Genomic DNA, 17,409 nt, shown 5'->3' with positions numbered 1-17,409 from the left:
TGACATTGATAAAGTTACTTAACCTCTCTGAGCCTAAGTTTCCTCATTTATTAAATGAGATTCTAGTAGAGTTGTTGTGGGGATTAAATGAGATAAGATACTGATGCTTAATACAGTGTATAGTACGTAACAAAATCTTAATAAAGTTGCTAGCTGTGTCACCACAGGTAAGTTACATGAGCTCTCTAAACCTGTTTCCTTCTCTGTTGTCATAAGAATTCAACGAAAGGTAGTATAGCTAGCCTAGTCCTTGGTGCATCACGGGCACTTAGTAAATGTTAGCCTGTCTCCCGCCTAGGTTCATTACCCCTCCACCTCTTCAACGTCTCTTTCGTCTGCCCCCCAGCCTCTGTGATCGCTGCCATCCCTTCCATGACATCTCATTTCTCATACCTTCTGTCTCCCAGCCTCTGACACTCCCAGCAACAAAAGCTCACAAGGTCTTTTGGTCCATGGTTTCCTCAGGGTTCGGCTCTGATGAGCATGGGTGGGAGGGGGGCAACTGAGAAGGAGGCTGGGGACAGGACAGGTGTAGTCCTTGGACGAAAATCCCAGTTCTGCTTTTGACAAAGGATTTAAGGATTCCAGTGGGCCTAGCCCTGTGTCTTGCCCTGGAGAACAAAGGCAGAGGGATGTCTTCCTGAACAGCCCAGGCACAAAGCTGCCACCATTCTTCCCATTCCCTTCCTCCTGATTTCCAAGTCCAGAGGTTGTCAATAGCACTCTCAGCAGCTGAGCTTCCCTGAAATTGGGGTGTGTGGAGGAGGGCAGGTGGCAGGTAAGAGATGCTAGTGCAAGCAAGATGGCGTGTCCAGAGAGTCAGTTGTAGGAGAAGTCTCTGGAGCTTCGGGGCAGGAGGCAGAGCTGGCTCCCACATAGGTGACCCCCTAGCACCGGCTTCACCACAGGCCTGGGCCAGGCCACAGAAAACACCCTCTGGGCCTGGGAAGCAGATTGAGCCATTCAGTCTTTACACGTGGTCAGGTTTCTGCTTCAGTCACTCGAGTGCAGTTGCATAAACCAAATGAGATCAATGAGCTTGTCCTTTCCAGGCCTCTTTTTAAACATTGGGAAATGGTTTGGGGGCATCTCATCTGCTGCATCTGCTGTGCTTCCCGATGTCAGATATTATTTACTTGGAGCAAATATAAACTATTCTGTCCTAAATAAACTCTGACACAGGCACAAGAGGACTTCAGGGCAAGAACCATCTCCTTACCTGCCCTCTTGCTAGTGGGCACGGATATGTGACCTCGAGACCTATTGCATCATGCAGGAACTGAGCCAGTCCAGAGCTGGCCAAGCCTGTGGGGAGATGTTTATTTACCCAGAGATGAGAACCTGGAGGCCACACTGTGTGGTGATTACTGTACCACGTAGGACAGCCCAGCCAGCGAAGTCCCTGGGGTTAGTGAACAACACACAAAAATAAAGTTATATCCATCCTCAAAGTGAATATGGGCAGGAGAGAATCTGACAGCAGCAGAGGAATCTGAATTGGGTCACGCACAGACACAAAGAGAGGAGCCCGTGGGGAATATGCATCCTGGCGTTTCTGATTTCGCACGAGATCAGCTGAGATTCGCTTAGTCTGGAGCAGCTCTCCACAGAAAAGGGCCTGGGGAGCTTTTTCTGCAACAGACTCCTGTCTGTGTCTCTGCCTGGGCCCAAGAGAAGTGAAGGAACAGAGGGGGTGGCTGCTGGAGGAGCTGGGACTTCTCAGACAGCTGCTCCCGTGGGTTGGAGTGCTAGAAGGGCTTGCTTTTCTGAAGCCTGATAGGGTTGCTCTTTTGAGTTGAGGGAGAGGCCCCCCTCCCAACTTTTTTATTCTCCTTGGAATTTCTCTAGGGTCTCAGACCAGAGACACATGGCCGATTCTAACCATCTTCTCTGCAAAGAAGGCCATGGGCCCACCTGTCTCTAAGACTAATAGAGCCCCCTTCTCCTCACCTGAGATTGGGAGACCTGGGGAGGCTCTGTGTGTGTGTGTGTGTGTGCACATGCATGTGTGTGCATGCAGGATGGGGCATCTAACTACCCACTGAAGATTTGCTTCAAGTCCCGCCCCCAGTGTATATTCCCTAAAACCCATTCCTGCCCCATCTTCCCCCTGCATTTCCCCCATCTCCTTTGCCTTAATTCCCCCCACAATCCCTTTAGGTCTGTTTCTTTTCCTCCAACTGTTCACCCTCAACAAAGACGTGTAACTGAGAACCTTTCCCAGAGAAGACGGCCCATCTTCCTTTCTTAAAAAGATCAGTTGCCTGATTTCCTTTGGGCCCGCTGCCATATTTCTTTTATATTTCATTCATTCTCCAGACTCAGTGATAAGGACAGGAACTATTTAAAGGGGAGAAGGGAGGTTCTCCTTAAGGACCTAATCAAAGGACAAGATGAACGGTGCCTGCCAGAGAGAACGAGACAGCGTGGGATGAGGGCGGGTGCCACGGTGGATGTGCAGGGATGTTCCCGTGAGCCCAGCAGGGTCTGGTGGGAAGAGCTCTGGTTAGGAGCCCAGGGAACTAGGTTAAAGTTCCAGCATTGCAAAGACCTCCCGAGAGACCTCAGGCTAGTTGCTTCCCTCTCAGAGCACGAGTTGACTCACCATACAATGGATGGAAAGGCCAGATACACTCATCTCTAAATTGCCTTCCAGCTTGAATTATAAATTCTGTGGGGATGGAAATGGGCTAAGGAATTGAATTTGGTTTCCTTGTGGTTAGCAACTTTTTTTTTTTAAAGTTACCGTTTCTTAAACATCTCCTAAAGATTACCAACAACACATATGTAAGTTTTTCTAAGCATTTTACATATATGGATTCGTTGCCTTCCACAACAATCCTAGGACATAGGTACCATTAGTATCCCCATTATACAGATTAAGAAACTGAGGTACAGGGAGGCTAAGTAACCAGCCCAGGCAGTGGAGCCGGGGTTCAAACCAGGCAGTCTGGCTGCAAAGTCCCTCGTCCTCACCACCACACTCAACATTCCAGGCACTGTGCTAACTGTTTACACAAATCCTCTCCATTTTGCAGTTGAGAAACCCAAGACTCAGACCAGTTGGGCAACAGCTGAAGGTCACACAGCTGGGAAGCAGTAGAGATGAGATTCAAAGTCGGCAGAGCTCCAGAGTCTCTGCTCTCCCCCACACCATCCCGCAACCCTGCCAGACGCTCAGGCTTCCAAAGCAAGTTTAACCAATATCCCTGCATTGCCACGCCTCTTCAGGCAAGTCAGCTTCTCCCCACTGGGCCTCAGTTTCACCATCTAGAAAATGACTGGGGGATTGGCCCAGCTGATCTTTGAGGTCTCTTGGAGCTCTGTGAGTCTGTGATGAGAAAGGTGTGGTGCTTCTAGCTTAAAGGGCAGACCTGTGGCCTGGGAATGCCTTGGGCTTGGCCTGGGGTTGCAGCCAGCAAGGATGAGGGAGATGAGGGCCTGGGGATGAAATGAAAAGGAAATTTCAGGTGACTGGAGAAGGCTTATTGGCTGTGAACCTGGGAAGAGGGTTCAGATGTATGAAGCAGGTAAGAAAAGAAGAGAGAAGCCCTGGGTGGGCCTCCCAGGGGGCCTTTTCCTTCTTCCCAGGGGTCACCCCAAGCTCAAGATGGGCACATGAGAGCCTTGGGCAAGGGAGCAGGGATCAGGCCAGCACTGAACCGAGGTCAGAACTTCTGAGACACAGCAGTTCGAGGGAACTGACATTGCTGGGGGTTTTGTTTTCTCTGTAAATATTTGGAGATGTCCAGTTATTCTAGAAAAATGTATCTGCAGCTGAGGTGGCACATTTGTGCGGCTGGCCTGGCTGCCTTTTGCATGACTGCTCTGTTACATTCTTCCCCTTCAGGAACCGAGGGTTGTTTTCCCATCTGTAACCTCATTAGGATGTCCACACCAGCGGGCTCCACACGCACACGCGCTCCGGCAGGTTCCCCTCGGGGACACACACGCACACTGGCATCGCCCCCTGGCCACACGCTCACGCACACAGTCGCAGCTGTGCCTTTTAATATTTAATGCCGTTGCTGCAAACGCCACTCCATGCTGACTGCATCCGTGCCAGGCTCATTCCTCTCAGGGCGCCGATTCCCGGCTTGGAGACCAGCTGACAAATCTTGTTAAAAACCTTCCAGCCCAGTGCATCTCTCGGAGGAGGGTAATGTCACGTGCTTGCGAGATGAGCGAATGGGTGTCATTACCAGGCAGCTCCATTTTCAACGAGGCTCTTTCCACTTGGGGAAATGGATGGAATCACCTATTGCGTGAGTGCCTCAGCCCTCCCTCTAGCTCCCCACGGCCCAGAGCGATTGCAGCTCTGCGTCCTTCAGACCCCTCTTGACGCATGGTAGGTTGGACTGACCTGCTCTCTGGCTTGCAGAAGTCACGGCTCTGGGTGGCACCAAGGCACGAAATGACACGGACACCTGGCCTGTGTGGGGGCCTTTGTCTGTCCCTCTCTCCCTGCTCCTCCACAGTCAGTATCCATACTATGGTTTGAATGTATGTATCTTTCCAACATTCATATGGTTGGAACATAACCCCCAAAGCAATGGTATGAGAAGTTGGGGGGGGCCTTTGGGAGGTGATTAGGTCATGAAGGCTCCACCCCTGTGAACGGGATTAATGCCCTTATAGCAATAAAAGAGCAGGAGGGAACTAGTTAGGCTCATTGTGATCTTCCACTCTTCTACCACGTGAGGACACAGCGTTTGTCCCCTCCAGAGGGCATGGCAAAGCCCCATCTTGGAAGCAGAGAGAGCCTGAACCAGACACTGAATCTGTTGGCGTCTTGATCTTGGACTTCCAATTCTCTAAAACTGTGAGAAATACATTTCTATGGTTTGTAAATTACTCCATCGGTGGCATTTTGTTGTACCAGCAGGAAGGGACTATGACATACACCACGGAGGCCACTGCTGCTACAGTGGCTAGCAGAGAGGATCATGGGTGGTTCCAGCTCTCATGCTAGCAAAGGGTCTCATCCCTGACCCCTAGTCCAGTATGCTGTGGTCTCCAAGCCCACAGAAAGGCCCTCCCTCCAAACCCCAGCTTTCAGAGTCTAAGGGGCTGACAAAAGGTTAAGGGCTCGAGTTCTGGTCTGAGCTGGGACAGGTGAGCAGGCTACTGTGCAAGAGCTGCTAAATGCAGAGTCCTCAGGTATCGAGGTTACCCGGAAAAGTTGGTCTTCCCAAAGCTGCAGTAGGATCAGCATGTCCGGTTCAGTGCTGACCATGCAGGCTTGGGGCCTATCCCTTGAACTCTGGAAGGGTATTTGCAAGATGGACCTCCTGTCCTCATCTTCCTTCTACCTTTCAGCCTCTTGGTCCTGTGTCACCAGACGGGCTCAGAGCATTCCTGAGCAACTTTGTGGTTCTGAGCGTCTCTAAGAAACGAGGCCTGGGAGAGGGCAGGGAGGAGGGGAGAGGGGACGGTCAGGTGGGGTGTGGGGGATTGCAAAACAAAGACACGCTCATTTGCCATTTACCAAAGACTTTTTTTTTTCTTTTTCTTTTAAAGCTGTTGTTTCCTCAAGGGAAAACTTTATCTGTGTGTGGGTAAAATGTTGCTCTCTTAACGAATCGAAAGCAGAACATGAGGAGAGGTTTTCAGTCCCTGTGACAAAGAACAAAGAACAAGCTCATGGGCCTTGGGCGGCCACTGTCACCCTCCCCGCCCCTGACATTTCCCTTGTCCTCTCCTCCCATCCCAAGAGCTGAGTGCATGTCATCCCCACTCTGGAGCCCAGAGTGTGGCTTTGATCAGGCAGAGGCAGCCGGCCTGGCCTGCAGGAAACACCACACTCTCCCCTGTTGAGAGCCTGGGAGGGCGACGCGGCAAGTGAGGGGATGAGTGTGCTTTTAGGGCGGCGTGGCAGCTGCCATTCCCGCTGGCTTGGAGGACAGTGGAGAAAACGATGGAGGGAGGGGTTCAGAGAGTTTGTTTGACCAGCTGATGTCCGCTTTTCCTCACCAAGCCAAGAAGTCTCCCCACTATCTCTGGTCTTGGAGACAAGGCCTGGTTTTCGGAAGAGCTGGTCTGAGCATTTGAGTCTGTGGGAGGCCAGAAGTTTCATTCAGAGGACTCTTCGGGCCACTCCCACGCCCCTTGCACTCACCCTCTTCGGCCCCTTCACTCCAGCAGGTGGTAACAGTTTCTGGACTTTCACTTTCAGTTTTTGGTTTAGGGGACAATAGCCTCTGTTTCCCAGTGTTGTCTGTCTGGTGTTAGCTTATCAGCCCTGTCTTTTTTTGGCATTGGTTGAGGTAGCTGGGATTGGGGTGAAGCTATCTTCTGGAGCAGGGGCTTGCACTCTGAGGGGAGAGCTGCTTTTCCATGAGCAGCTTTTGGCGGGGGGATGTCCTGAGTCATTGCATCTGCTCCCTATCCCCACCCCAGGGACCCTGGGAGAGGTCCCTCTAGTCCAGGCAGAAGAGTAGTCTATGGGGAGAAGGTGGTGGTGGTCTCGGCCTCCACACTCATGGAGGACCGCCGGATGTGCCGACAGGAAGACCACTGCCGGAGCTGCTCCTGGCTGAGGCAGCCCAGATCCTTGAAGAGCTTGAAGAGATCGTTGCGGAACTTGACGCCGATGAAGGCATACAAGAAAGGGTTGACGCAGCAGCGGACGCAGGCCAGGCTGTAGGTGACGTCGTAGGCGATGTTGAGCTGCTTACTGAGCTCACAGGTGCTACTGGTGATGTTGAAGTTGGCCACCGTCTGGGCCAGGACCACCCCATTGTAGGGCAGCTGGAAGACTATGAAGACCACGACCACAGCGATGATCACCTTGATGGCCTTGTTGCGCTCAAAGTTGCGTGCCTGGAGCAGGGTGCGGATGATGACAAGGTAACAGAAGCTCATGGCCAGCAGGGGAACCAGAAAGCCGATCACCATCTGGGCCACCTGGATGGTGATAAAGGCCTCCACATGCTCTGTGATGAGAGAGCATCGCATTGCTTGCTCACTGCTGCTCCTCTGGAGGTCACTGTACAGGAGCTCTGGGATGGAGAGCACCGTGGCTAGTATCCAGATGCCCACACAGGACAGCTTGCTGATGAGGAGGACGCGGGCACGGTGGCGGTGAGCTGAGACAGCCTGGACGATGGCCACATAGCGGTCAATGCTGATGCAAAGAAGTAGGAGCATGCCACTGAAGAAGCTCATCTTGTAGATGGCAAAGATGAGCTTGCAAAAGTGGACACCGAAGACCCAGGACTTGGCCGCGCTGTAGGCCCAGAAGGGAAGGGTCAGGAGGAAGAGGATGTCTGCCACCGCCAGGTTGAGCAGGTAGGTATCGGTCATGGTCTTGAGCCTCTTGAAATAGATATAGGTCAACACGACTAGCCCATTGCCCAGTAGGCCCACGAAACAAATGATGGAGTACATGATAGGGAGGAACCAGGCTTTAAAGTTCCGCACGTCCTTCTTGGAGCACAAAGACTCGAACAAAGTGTAGTCCACTGTGGTGTTGTCTCCGATGTAATCGTCCGTGACCTCATCTTGACACAGGCATACCTTCGGGGAAGGAAATGAGGGAAAACAGGCCAGTTTAGCTGGGTAGCTCCAACTCTGGCTGGGATTTAGCCTAGAGCAGTGGTTTCTTTCTTTTTTTTTTTCTTGAGACATGGTCTCACTCTGTTGCCCAGGCTGGAGTGCAGTAGTGCAATCATGGCTCCCTGCAGCCTCAGCCTCTCCAGGCTCAGGTGATCCTTCCACTTCAGCCTCCTGAGTAGCTGGGACCACAGCCTTATGCCACCACACCCAGCGAATTTTTGTATTTTTAGTAGAGATGGGATTCTGCCATGTTGCCCAGGCGGGAGGAATAGTGGTTTCATCGTGAGGTCTGCATCATCAGTATCTTAGCATCACCTGGGAACTTGTTAGGAATGCAAATTCTCAGGCCCCACTGAGAATTCTGAACCAGAATCTCAGGTGATGGGTCTAGGAATCTGTGTTTTCCTAAAGTCTCCAGGTGATTCTTTGGTTTGAAATCAGTGCTTCTCAAATTTTAACTCCAATACGCATCACCTGATTAATCCTGTGAACATGTCTATCCTGAATCAGTAGGCTAAGGTGGGGCCTGAGATTCTACAGTTCTGCTAATAAGTAGCAAGTGGCTGATTTTGCCAAGTCTGAGAGACTCTACATGTGCTGACAGGGGACTGGAAATCAGCTGGGCTCTGGGGCCAGATGAGCCTTGAGCTGGTTAAACTCTTTCTCTCTCTCTCTCTCTCTCTCTCAGAGCCTCAGTTTTCTCTTCTGTAAAATGGAGATGAATCCTATTTGCTTCCCATGGTTGCTGTGAGGTACCTAGCCCAGGCTCCAGCACCATTTCCTCTCCATGGAGCTTTAATTTTGCCCTCTGGAAGCTCCGTGAGAGACGGAACATGTGTCTTTCTTCTTGACCCTCCTTTAGAACTTGGTGGAGTTTTCCAGGGGGCTTACAAAAGACCTCAGCTTTAGGGGGAAAATCCACCTGGGGGTCAAGGTTGAGGAGGGCCTGGAGTAAGAAGAGAGGAAGGCAAATGCTCCCATTTTGAGGCCATGAAGCCTTGGGTTTGGGGCAAACTGCTGTGATCATGGGTGGTGGGTGACCTGGAGAGACTCTAGATCCTGGGTCCCCTCTTAGCACCCAGCAGGAGCTCAGGCAACGTGAGCCCAAGTGCCATAAACTCCGTGAATGGATGATGGGCCATGGGGGTGGGGGCGAGGACTCCTCAGCAGCTGTGTCCCTGGAAGGAAGCGCAGCTCTCATCTCCCACTCTCCCTCTGTGCTCCCGCCCTCTCCCCCCACCTCTCTGCCTCTCTCTTCCTCGCATCTCTTGCATCTCTTCCGGCAGATCCCAATCAGCAGGACTCAGCTGCTGGAGCTTTTTTTAGCCGTCTGCAGGGTCGGGTGAAGGTTCAGCAGCCTGCCGTGATTTTATCAATGAAGGAGGGGGTCCATGCCTGCTCCTGCCTCTGCGCACAGCGATGGACGGGTTTGTGCAGGGCAGGGAGCTGGGCTGGAGGACCTGCCTCACGAGGCTCATGGTTCTATCACCAGGAACCAGATTCAGCAGCTCAGCGACGATGGGTTTCTACCCATTTATGCTGGAGGGATTCACCGCATCTTGTCTCTATCTCTTTTTCACACCCAAGTTCTGGATTCATCACTGTCCTGCTTGGGAACATGGTGAGGACAAAATGATGTCCAGGAGCCTTTTCGTTGGCCATTGCTAGCCTGAGACGAAAAGTCAGTGGCAACCCCTCTTCCCTTTCCTGGGCATGGCTGCAGCCTGGGAGCCCTGAAGGAGGCTGCTGCCTTTGGCTCAGCCATGGTTACGGCCCAAGGCCTTAGACCCAGGGTCCCTGGACATGAGGGGGTCTCAGCCTTCCTGGAGGGCAGTACTCCCGGCCTCTATGAAGTGCACTCTGCATCATCCAGTCCTGCCTTCCCTTATCCCCTTGAACGTTGTTCCTGTTTTATAATTCTCCCTCCCCTAGCCTCACTGCCTCTGCAGCCCACAGCCCCACCACATCCTGCCCTGTCTGAGCACCCCCTCCCCAAGTGACAGGGAAAAATGAGCCTCAGCTGTCCTCCTCCCCTTCCCAACCTTCCAGCCTCCACTGCCAGCAATACAGCCCCCCAGAGTCCTGGAGACAGGGGAGAGAGAGGAGGGAGTGGTGATGGGGAAGGGGGCCAGGCTATGGGCTGCAGCCCAGGCTCCGGGGGGCCTCTGGGATGGGGTTTTGGGAACAGTGCCCAGCTTGGGGCCTGCCTCTGGCCTGAGGTTCTGGAAAGCTGCCCCTCTGGCCTCCAGACCTGGGGATGAGCCGAATTCTGAAGCACTGCCTCTCTAGCTCTGGCCTCAGTTGGACTCCCCTACCCCTACTCTGAGCTCCCACCTCTAACAAATGGGAGAAAGTTGACTCTGCGAGTTACAGTTTCTTCTAACTTTGGCACTTGGTGAGGCACACTTTCTGTCTGTTTCTGGATGGAGAAACAGAACTTTGTAAAGTGAGGGTCTTTGTTCCTGCCGAGTTCAGGCCTGCTATAAAGTATGTGCTCATCCACCCCTCTCCCCATCCCTAGGGTCCCATCCTCTCTTCCCTCCCATGCCAGGGAGGCCGGATGGGTCTCTATTTCACCAAAGAAAATGGGGGCTGCGAGGGAAGCCTTTGGGTGAAGGTTGGAAAGAGACAACTTTGGGGCAATAGGATAGTAACAAGATCGCCAGATCCAGGGTGATTTTCTCAGCACACATGCACAAAACCCAGTAACATTTTTTGCTTTTTGCAGCTCTTCTCTCTCTAAGAACTCAGAGTCCATATTTCTGTCTCCTGGGCAGGGAGATTGGAGGTGGGACAGGGAAGGTGGTAAGTTATTTTCCCCCAAGTTTTAACCTAAATGGAGTAAAGGAAGTCCAGAGAACATCTGTGGCTCTCCAGGGTCACTCAGCAGATGGTGAGGGGGCAGCCATTAGCTTAATGAGTGGCAGGCGGGCTTATGTCTGGGTCTTGTATCTTCTAGCAAATGCCCAGCTCCTCCACTAAACCCCTGACTTGGGAGGCCGTGTGGAGAAGGGAACAGAGCTTTCCTTGGCAGAGAACCTCACCTGGAAAATGACAAGGAGAGCCACCACCAGCACGCTTTTCATTGGTTTCCCTGTAGGAGACAAGGCGAGAAAGTTATTGCTTGGCAGGGACAAGTCTTTGTTATTAAAGAAAGCAGTGGAGGGGGAGACGCTGTTGGGAACTTTCCTCCCAAGCTCCAGGCACTGTGTTTGCTGAAAGAGAACATCAGAACCAGATTGTGCCTTTGAACACCTGGCCTGCTGCCCGGCATCACTGTCCTCACCTCCTTCTCGTCCTCCTCCACTCCCAGGTCCTGGAAAGAAGCAGCATCAGAATGCAGGGCAGCCCCTCCCACCCCCTGTCTTGGTCCATCTGGGCTGCTTCTTGGAGCTGGGAAGTCTTCTCTAGCCCAGACCACCCCTCAAGACTGAGCTTGGTTGGTGGGTCTGAGTGCCCCCTCCCACTCCACCTGATGTGGGATGAGGCGGCAAAGCTATGAGGTCGTGGGGTAGGTGCACACGTTTCCAGCCCTGCTTTGGTGCTGGTAGCCACTGGCCCAGGAGCATTTTCCTGGCATCCAGGTGAGTGCGCAGCCACATGTGCATGAAGCCAAGCCTGAGTGTCTTCTGAGGGAGGTGGGCTGAGGAAGGAGGATGACCTCACAGGCTGGGTAGAGGGATGAGGTTCCTTACTGGTCCACAGCGATGGAGACTGCCTCAGGGCTCCACCAGCTCCACAACACCCCCTCACTGAAATGACATTCATTCAGCACTGACTGTTGGTCCACTGGGCGCACACCCTTGGCCTGCCTTTGGGACAGAGATCCCTTCCCTTTTATCTTGTGCAGGCCCAGAATTGAGGAGGTGCCCCACAATTGTGTGCTGATGAATATATGAATGATAAATACATGAATGATGAATAAATACACGAATGACAAGTAAACGAATGCCTGTCCTTTTTCCAAGGGAGAGGGCATCAAGATGGCCCGAGAGGACACAGAAGGGATGCTGTCCTGTGGCAGTGTGGGGGAAGGATGCTCTTTCCTGATGTCACGACTTCTTTATTTTTTTGCTTAACTGAAGTGCCTGCACACACTTTCTCTCCTTTAACTTGTTTTCTAACTTAGGCTTGGGGGGCAGGTGAAAGGGGGAACAGGGTCAGCTTTGGGAAGCGACGTGTTCTGGAAGTCAGGAGGTTTCCTGGGGTCTGAGCAGCTGATGGGGACCCCGGTTTAGCACAAGGCCCAGATGTGCTCAGTCTGGTTTTGTGGCTGAGCCTGGGGCCCAGCAGGAACTTATTTCTTCCTGAGGCTGAGCAGGGAGGACAGTTGACAGAGTAATTTGCCTAGATGTCTTAGCTTACCTACAAGTCAGGGCGGCAGTAGCCCTCTTCCCGTATCCTGACCCTCAGGTCCCAGCTAGGTAGGGCCTGGCCCACTGGAGAGTCAGTAACTGCGATGCCACAAGTGAAGGCAGGCCCTTGGCAGCTCCAAGCTCAATAGCGCCAGGAAGTGCTTGGGAACCTGTTTAAGGCACCTTCTCCTGGAGGCTGGGGAAGCAGTGAGAGCCCAGCGCTTCCGTGTCCTTGGCCACAGCACCACCTGCTGGAGGCCTCCCTGCATGGCACCCAGATTGCAGTTGGTTAATGTGTTCCCCGGAAATTGTGTAAAGCCAGGGATTCTGGGCTTGAGAGTTCCTCCGGGAAGGAGAGACTGCATCGGGCTACATAAATAAATAGGCATTTCTCCCGCCTTGAGCAAATAGTCCTGCACACTACTGCTAGACACATCTGCCTAAAGCTTAGCTCTGATGGCAGTCCCCACCTCACCTTCCTCCTAAATCCTCAGGGGCTCTAACCGGCCCTGAGGATGAAGCCCCTGATGCTTGGCCTGGCAGTCCAGTCCTCCGCTGTCCACTCAAAGAGGGCTTCCTAGCTGCATTTTCTATTCTGGGGACAGGCAGCCGCTGTCCCCTCGTTCCCAGCCTGCGCTCGGGCATTTGTAGTCCTGCTGCGATTGGACCCTGTTGCAACAGAGCTCCCCACCGCTCATTCCCCTTTTTCACTGAATTACCCCTGAGCTCCTGAGTTTAAGTCCACGTGTTTACGCCCAACCACACTCTTCACGGTTCAACGCTCCACCCGCCCTCCACTGACTCATCTAGAGGTCGAGTCTCGAGGTTTCTTTAAACACGTAAATGTCTTTCGGTTACTCTAGAGAAAGCCCGCTCTGACTGTCAGGGAGAAATGAGAAACCTCAAAGTTTTGATAAGTCACAACGGGTGAGATCTGAGGAGTTCTGTTGAACTCTGTTGATAACCCCTTCTCCCGGGCGCTGTCCCACTCCTGCTGTTCCCGTCAGGGGAGGGGCGTTGGGGGAGTGCTGGCGTGTGTGCCTGTGATTTCTCATTCCAGGTGTTTTGGAGGAGGTGGATGAGCAAAGGTCTTGTAGGTCCAAAACAGGTGGCTTTCAAGAAACATCACAGGGAAACTTAGGGGAACTCTTGTGTGTGGCAAAAGGGAGCCTGGTCAGTGGCCTTGAGTCAGATCATCCCTGTCTGTTACAAAGTCATAAAGAAACTGGTCTTGGGCAGCTTCAGTGAGACCAATGAAGTTGGGAATCTCTGGGGCTAAGGAGTGGTTGACCTAGATGTTGGGTGTTTTCTGAGTTCTTGAGTTTTCAGTAATGATCATCATGAAAATTCCCTAGAACTCCAACCGGAGCCCCCAGCATGAGAGACTGCCCATCCAGGAAAGATAATTATTGGCTGGCTGCCCCCACCTCCAAACCATGAACTTCCATCCCCACATTTTTCCAGGTCCTCCAGACTGCCCAGGAAATCACAGTTGCCCAATCAGCTTGCCCCAAGAGCGACCCCAAGCTTTTTCCTCTCTGAACTTCCTCACCTGCCAACACAACTTTTCTCGCTCTCTCTCTTTTTTTGGATAAGGGAGGCAGAGGAGAAGCAGGGAGGTGGTGAGAGGTCTAGAGATCTGGGGAATCCACTTTCAGACAGTAGGCAGGGATGGGTGAGAGCCTGGTAGACCTTGCAGTTTCTATGTTATCAACTGCTGTATCCAATGAGATAATTCATATTCACTGAGCTCTCACTGCGTGCCACACTGTCTGCATGTATGGTCTCATTTCATCCTCTCAAAAGCCCCACGAGGTAGACACTACTATTATCCCCATTTACCAACGAGAAACTGAAACACAGCAAGTAACTTTCTCAGAGTCACACAAAGGCCAGCAGGAGAGCAGGCTTTGAAACCCTCCAGCAACCACACTCCTAACCATCCTTCTGTGCTGCCACTCGGTCTGTATGTGTCTCTCCCTCATAACATCTCATGAGCTACCCTGGTGATCCTCATCTTAGATTCCAGAAAATAGAGGCCCAGAGAGATTAAGCCAAATGCCTGGGGCCACACAGCTGCTAAGAGAGGGACCTGAGATTTGAACAGGATAGCAAGGTTTGGGCTCTGGCTACTGCATCAGGCTGTGTTTCTGATGAGCCTCCTGCATCTAGGACGCTCCACGGAGCATGAGGGGAATCTTTGCTCCACATGCCCCACTGGCCACCAGTGCTTCCTGCTTCCATCCCCCAACATCCCGGCCCCCAAAAGAGCCGGCCCCACCTCTGTTCTGACACGGGCTTTGCTGCCTCTTTGCTGCCACAGAACTCCTTCCAAAACACAAATCTCATCCTTTAATTCACCTACTTGAAAAATAAAAATCTTTGATGGGTCCCCATTGTTTTCAGGATAACGTCCAAATTCCTTAGGGATGCCGTACCACGTTTTAAGGATTGGGTCTCCTGTGCCTGCGTCCTTCCTCCTCATCTTCCTCCTTGGTATGGCCAGCTACTCCACCCTCCCCTCCGCTTGCTTCTTTCTTGTCTCTGTTACTGTTGTCTTAGCTGACCATCTACACGGCTGCAGCCTTAGTCCCCAGGACACTCTGCTTGTCAGCATGGAGTTTTTGAAATAATGGATTTGAATGCCTTTAGGTGGGGCATGCACCCTCTGGGTCACTCTACTCCCCTCCACTTCCTGCACCTTATGCCCGTTCCCTCTTTTACCTTGTCGGCCTCTGATGGCAATGGAGTTTGCCATTCCTGCCACCTCCTGGGCCCATTGCAGCTCCTTGTTGGGCTTGACAACTCCTACATACCCTTGAAAACCCACCTTAAATACCTCTCTGACCCAGGTTCACTATTCCCTTCTTGTCTTGCCCTTGGCCTGGTCAATGCTGTATCTTATTCTGTTGCAGTGGCTTTGTGACATATGTGTCACTCTCCCCACCAGACTGGTCATCCTGAATCCCTCAAACAATGAGAGTTGACTGAATGTCCGAAGCAAAGAGGAGAGATTTTTTCCAACAGCGACCCCAGGCTGCAGCGTTCCTCTCCTCCCCAGCCAAGTTTCTGGCAGGCAAGAAACTGGCCCTGAATTAGCTTCAGCATCCCCCTTTGCCACCATTTATGTCTGAGCTGTGAGGCACACATCTCTCATGGGTTCATTTTTTCCTTGCTTTGCTTTTGAGAATTATGAAAGATCTTCGGTCTCATTGCTCGAAGGTGGGGAGGGTGCCTCAGAGCTGCTCATTCAAACCGTGAAAAAGGCCAGCTCAGCCCTGCTTGGGAGTTTTCATTTTGTGTAACAGAAACCCTCCCTCCTCACCCACCTCTTGCTCCTTGCTGGGCAGATGAAGAGCAGAACAACAGATCCTCCGAGGCCCACCCACCCCATCAACGGCCCAGAGAGCCCGTTTTGAGTAAAGCTTGTCAGCGGCTTCCCCTCCTACCAGTATTTCGGGTTTGACCGTTGGGGCTCTCTCAAGTTGAGTGAAGTGGCAAGAACATCCCTTCTTCCTGGACCAGAGATTACCCTCTCTCCCTGCATCAAAGCATAGGAGTCTAGCACCCCCAAACCTAGTCTGGGGTAAGACACTGTGCACATCTTCCCAACCCCCTGTTCAGTCATGTAGATGGCTTGAAATCAATCAGCCAGGGTGGGAGAATTTACACCATGGAAATTGGCAAGCACTACAAATTCAGGACTTTCCCTCCACCCTGGAGGCAGCTACCAGTGCTCCACCCCGGGGAGCTGCTTTTCAAATGCCCAGCAGCACACCACTGGGCACTGCTTGGTTTCCTTCCTGGAGGCCAGTATGAAAGGCTGGAGCAGGGTCTTCTGTGGATGACGTCTGTACTGTGGGATTGTGATGGGGGGTGGTGGAGGGGGTGCAGGGGAGTGGGATTTAAGGGTAGATTGGCTGGGAAATGAGGCATTTGGAAGAGATTTTCAAAAACTAAACTCTACAGAGTTCTTGATACAGTGTATTCATTCATTCCGCAGACATTTTCTCCTCACATCCTCAAAGCACCTGAACCTGCCTTTCAGGAGTTCACAGTCAGTGGGTGGGGTGACCACTTTAACCCTTTCACAGCTGTTTGCTGGGTCCAGACCCAGCGTTCAGGGCAGGCAGGAAAGTAAGAGATGAAATCAAGGAGGCTGTGGTGTGGCGAGGAGGGGTGTGAGGACAGCACCAGGGAACCTTCACTTTTTAAAGCCAACCCCTTGCGGCTTTGAGGCCGCCGTGGTGCATTGTTTGCTGGTGAGACAAGCCATCTAGGAACCTGGTCTGCTTAGCCTCAGCCTGGTCTGACTCCACAGCTGAGATTTATAAAGGGGGCGTCTGGAGCTGGATGAACCACTCAGAACACCCTCAGTGCTTCCCCTTGACCCCTTCTAGTCAAGACGGAGGTTAGACCTGAGAAAGGGCTTTCTAAAGAGTAGAGTTGTCTGCCAGGGCAGAGTGCGTGAGGTTTGCTCAGGGGCAGGGGCTGTGCTGAAGGCCTGGCTATGATTTCTCCAAGCTGAGTGCCCCTTGCCATCCCATTCCATGTTGCCTGCCCATTCCCTAACTTGCAAGAGGCAACAGCAAAGCCAGATCAAAGCAGGTGGGATGTGCAGCAGAGACAAAGCAACCAGAGCTTGCATTTGCAATGCACCGCACCATTCTCACAACCCAGTCACGTTTCATTTGCATCTCCTCATGACCCCAAGTGGACAGGTATATGAATATTTGGCAGGGGAGAAAGGTGGGAATCAGAGAGTGGGTAAAAGGTCCTAAGCTCTCTAGGGAGAATTTCTCTGTTGAAACCTGTCCGCAGAGGTCCCAGAGGGCCTAACCTATCACCCTCATGATGAGAACAGGTTCTGCCAGACCACCAAGCCCAGCCCCGCCACTCTCTTATGTCCCTGCTGTTTTAGAAAGACATGACCTCGGCCCCTCCCTTGTCCCCACTGGCACCAAAGGCTGACCCCTTCCCCAGGTCTGAAAGGGCAGGTGCACCCCTCCTGGGACAGCAGGGGGCATTCTCTGGAAGTAGCTTCCAATGCCCACCAAATCAGAACTGATTTCTCCAGGAAGCACCCCTATGCGCTCCACCCGCATCCTCCACCCCCACTCCACAGGGTCAGTCTGGGTGTCCAAGACCCTGGTACTGTTCCTTCTCACATGAAGAGGCTCACTCACCCAGGTCCATGACGCTCTCTGGGCGGTAAAACCACACAGGAAGGCTGTGCCCGGACTCGCACTACCCCTGTCTGGGGAGGAAGTGGTTCGAGCCCCTTTTAAGTTGTCGGAGAAGCCACCCTCTTCCCTGCCCCTCCCACCCTTGCTCCTCCCCCCAGCCCTCCCTGACTCACGCAGGGCCCCTTCAATGCTTTCAGAGATAAAGGGGCAGAAGAAAGGTGACAGAGGGTGACAGTCGCTGGTCATAGGATCCTGAATCATTAGGTCATTTACATTCAAAAAGCCCCCTGTGCTGCCTGGCAGAATCTAGA

General features: G+C 52.5%; 1 protein-coding gene across 1 annotated transcript; it reads right to left on the bottom strand.

Moving 5' to 3' along the window:
* Positions 1–3,211: 3,211 nt before the first annotated feature.
* On the bottom strand, positions 3,212–17,171 carry CCR7 (C-C motif chemokine receptor 7). Its single transcript, XM_004041774.4, has 3 exons — positions 17,099–17,171; positions 10,602–10,651; positions 3,212–7,518 (listed from the first exon to the last, which is right to left on the bottom strand). Exons 1-3 carry the CDS (start codon positions 17,106–17,108, stop codon positions 6,442–6,444), a joined length of 1,137 nt encoding a protein of 378 aa, XP_004041822.1. The 5' UTR covers positions 17,109–17,171; the 3' UTR covers positions 3,212–6,441.
* Between the last annotated feature and the right edge of the window lie 238 nt (positions 17,172–17,409).

The sequence above is a fragment of the Gorilla gorilla genome, chromosome 4 (genome assembly GCF_029281585.2).
Source record: "Gorilla gorilla gorilla isolate KB3781 chromosome 4, NHGRI_mGorGor1-v2.1_pri, whole genome shotgun sequence".
Lineage (NCBI taxonomy): Eukaryota > Metazoa > Chordata > Mammalia > Primates > Hominidae > Gorilla > Gorilla gorilla.
This window is presented reverse-complemented; position numbering and strand designations above follow the sequence as displayed.

Bases quoted from the DNA above. Each gene is read 5' to 3' on its own strand.
- CCR7 (XM_004041774.4), bottom strand. The intron at 7,519-10,601 runs GTGAGGTTCTCT...CCTTCCCCGAAG, and splicing joins CTCTCCTTGTCATTTTCCAG to GTATGCCTGTGTCAAGATGA.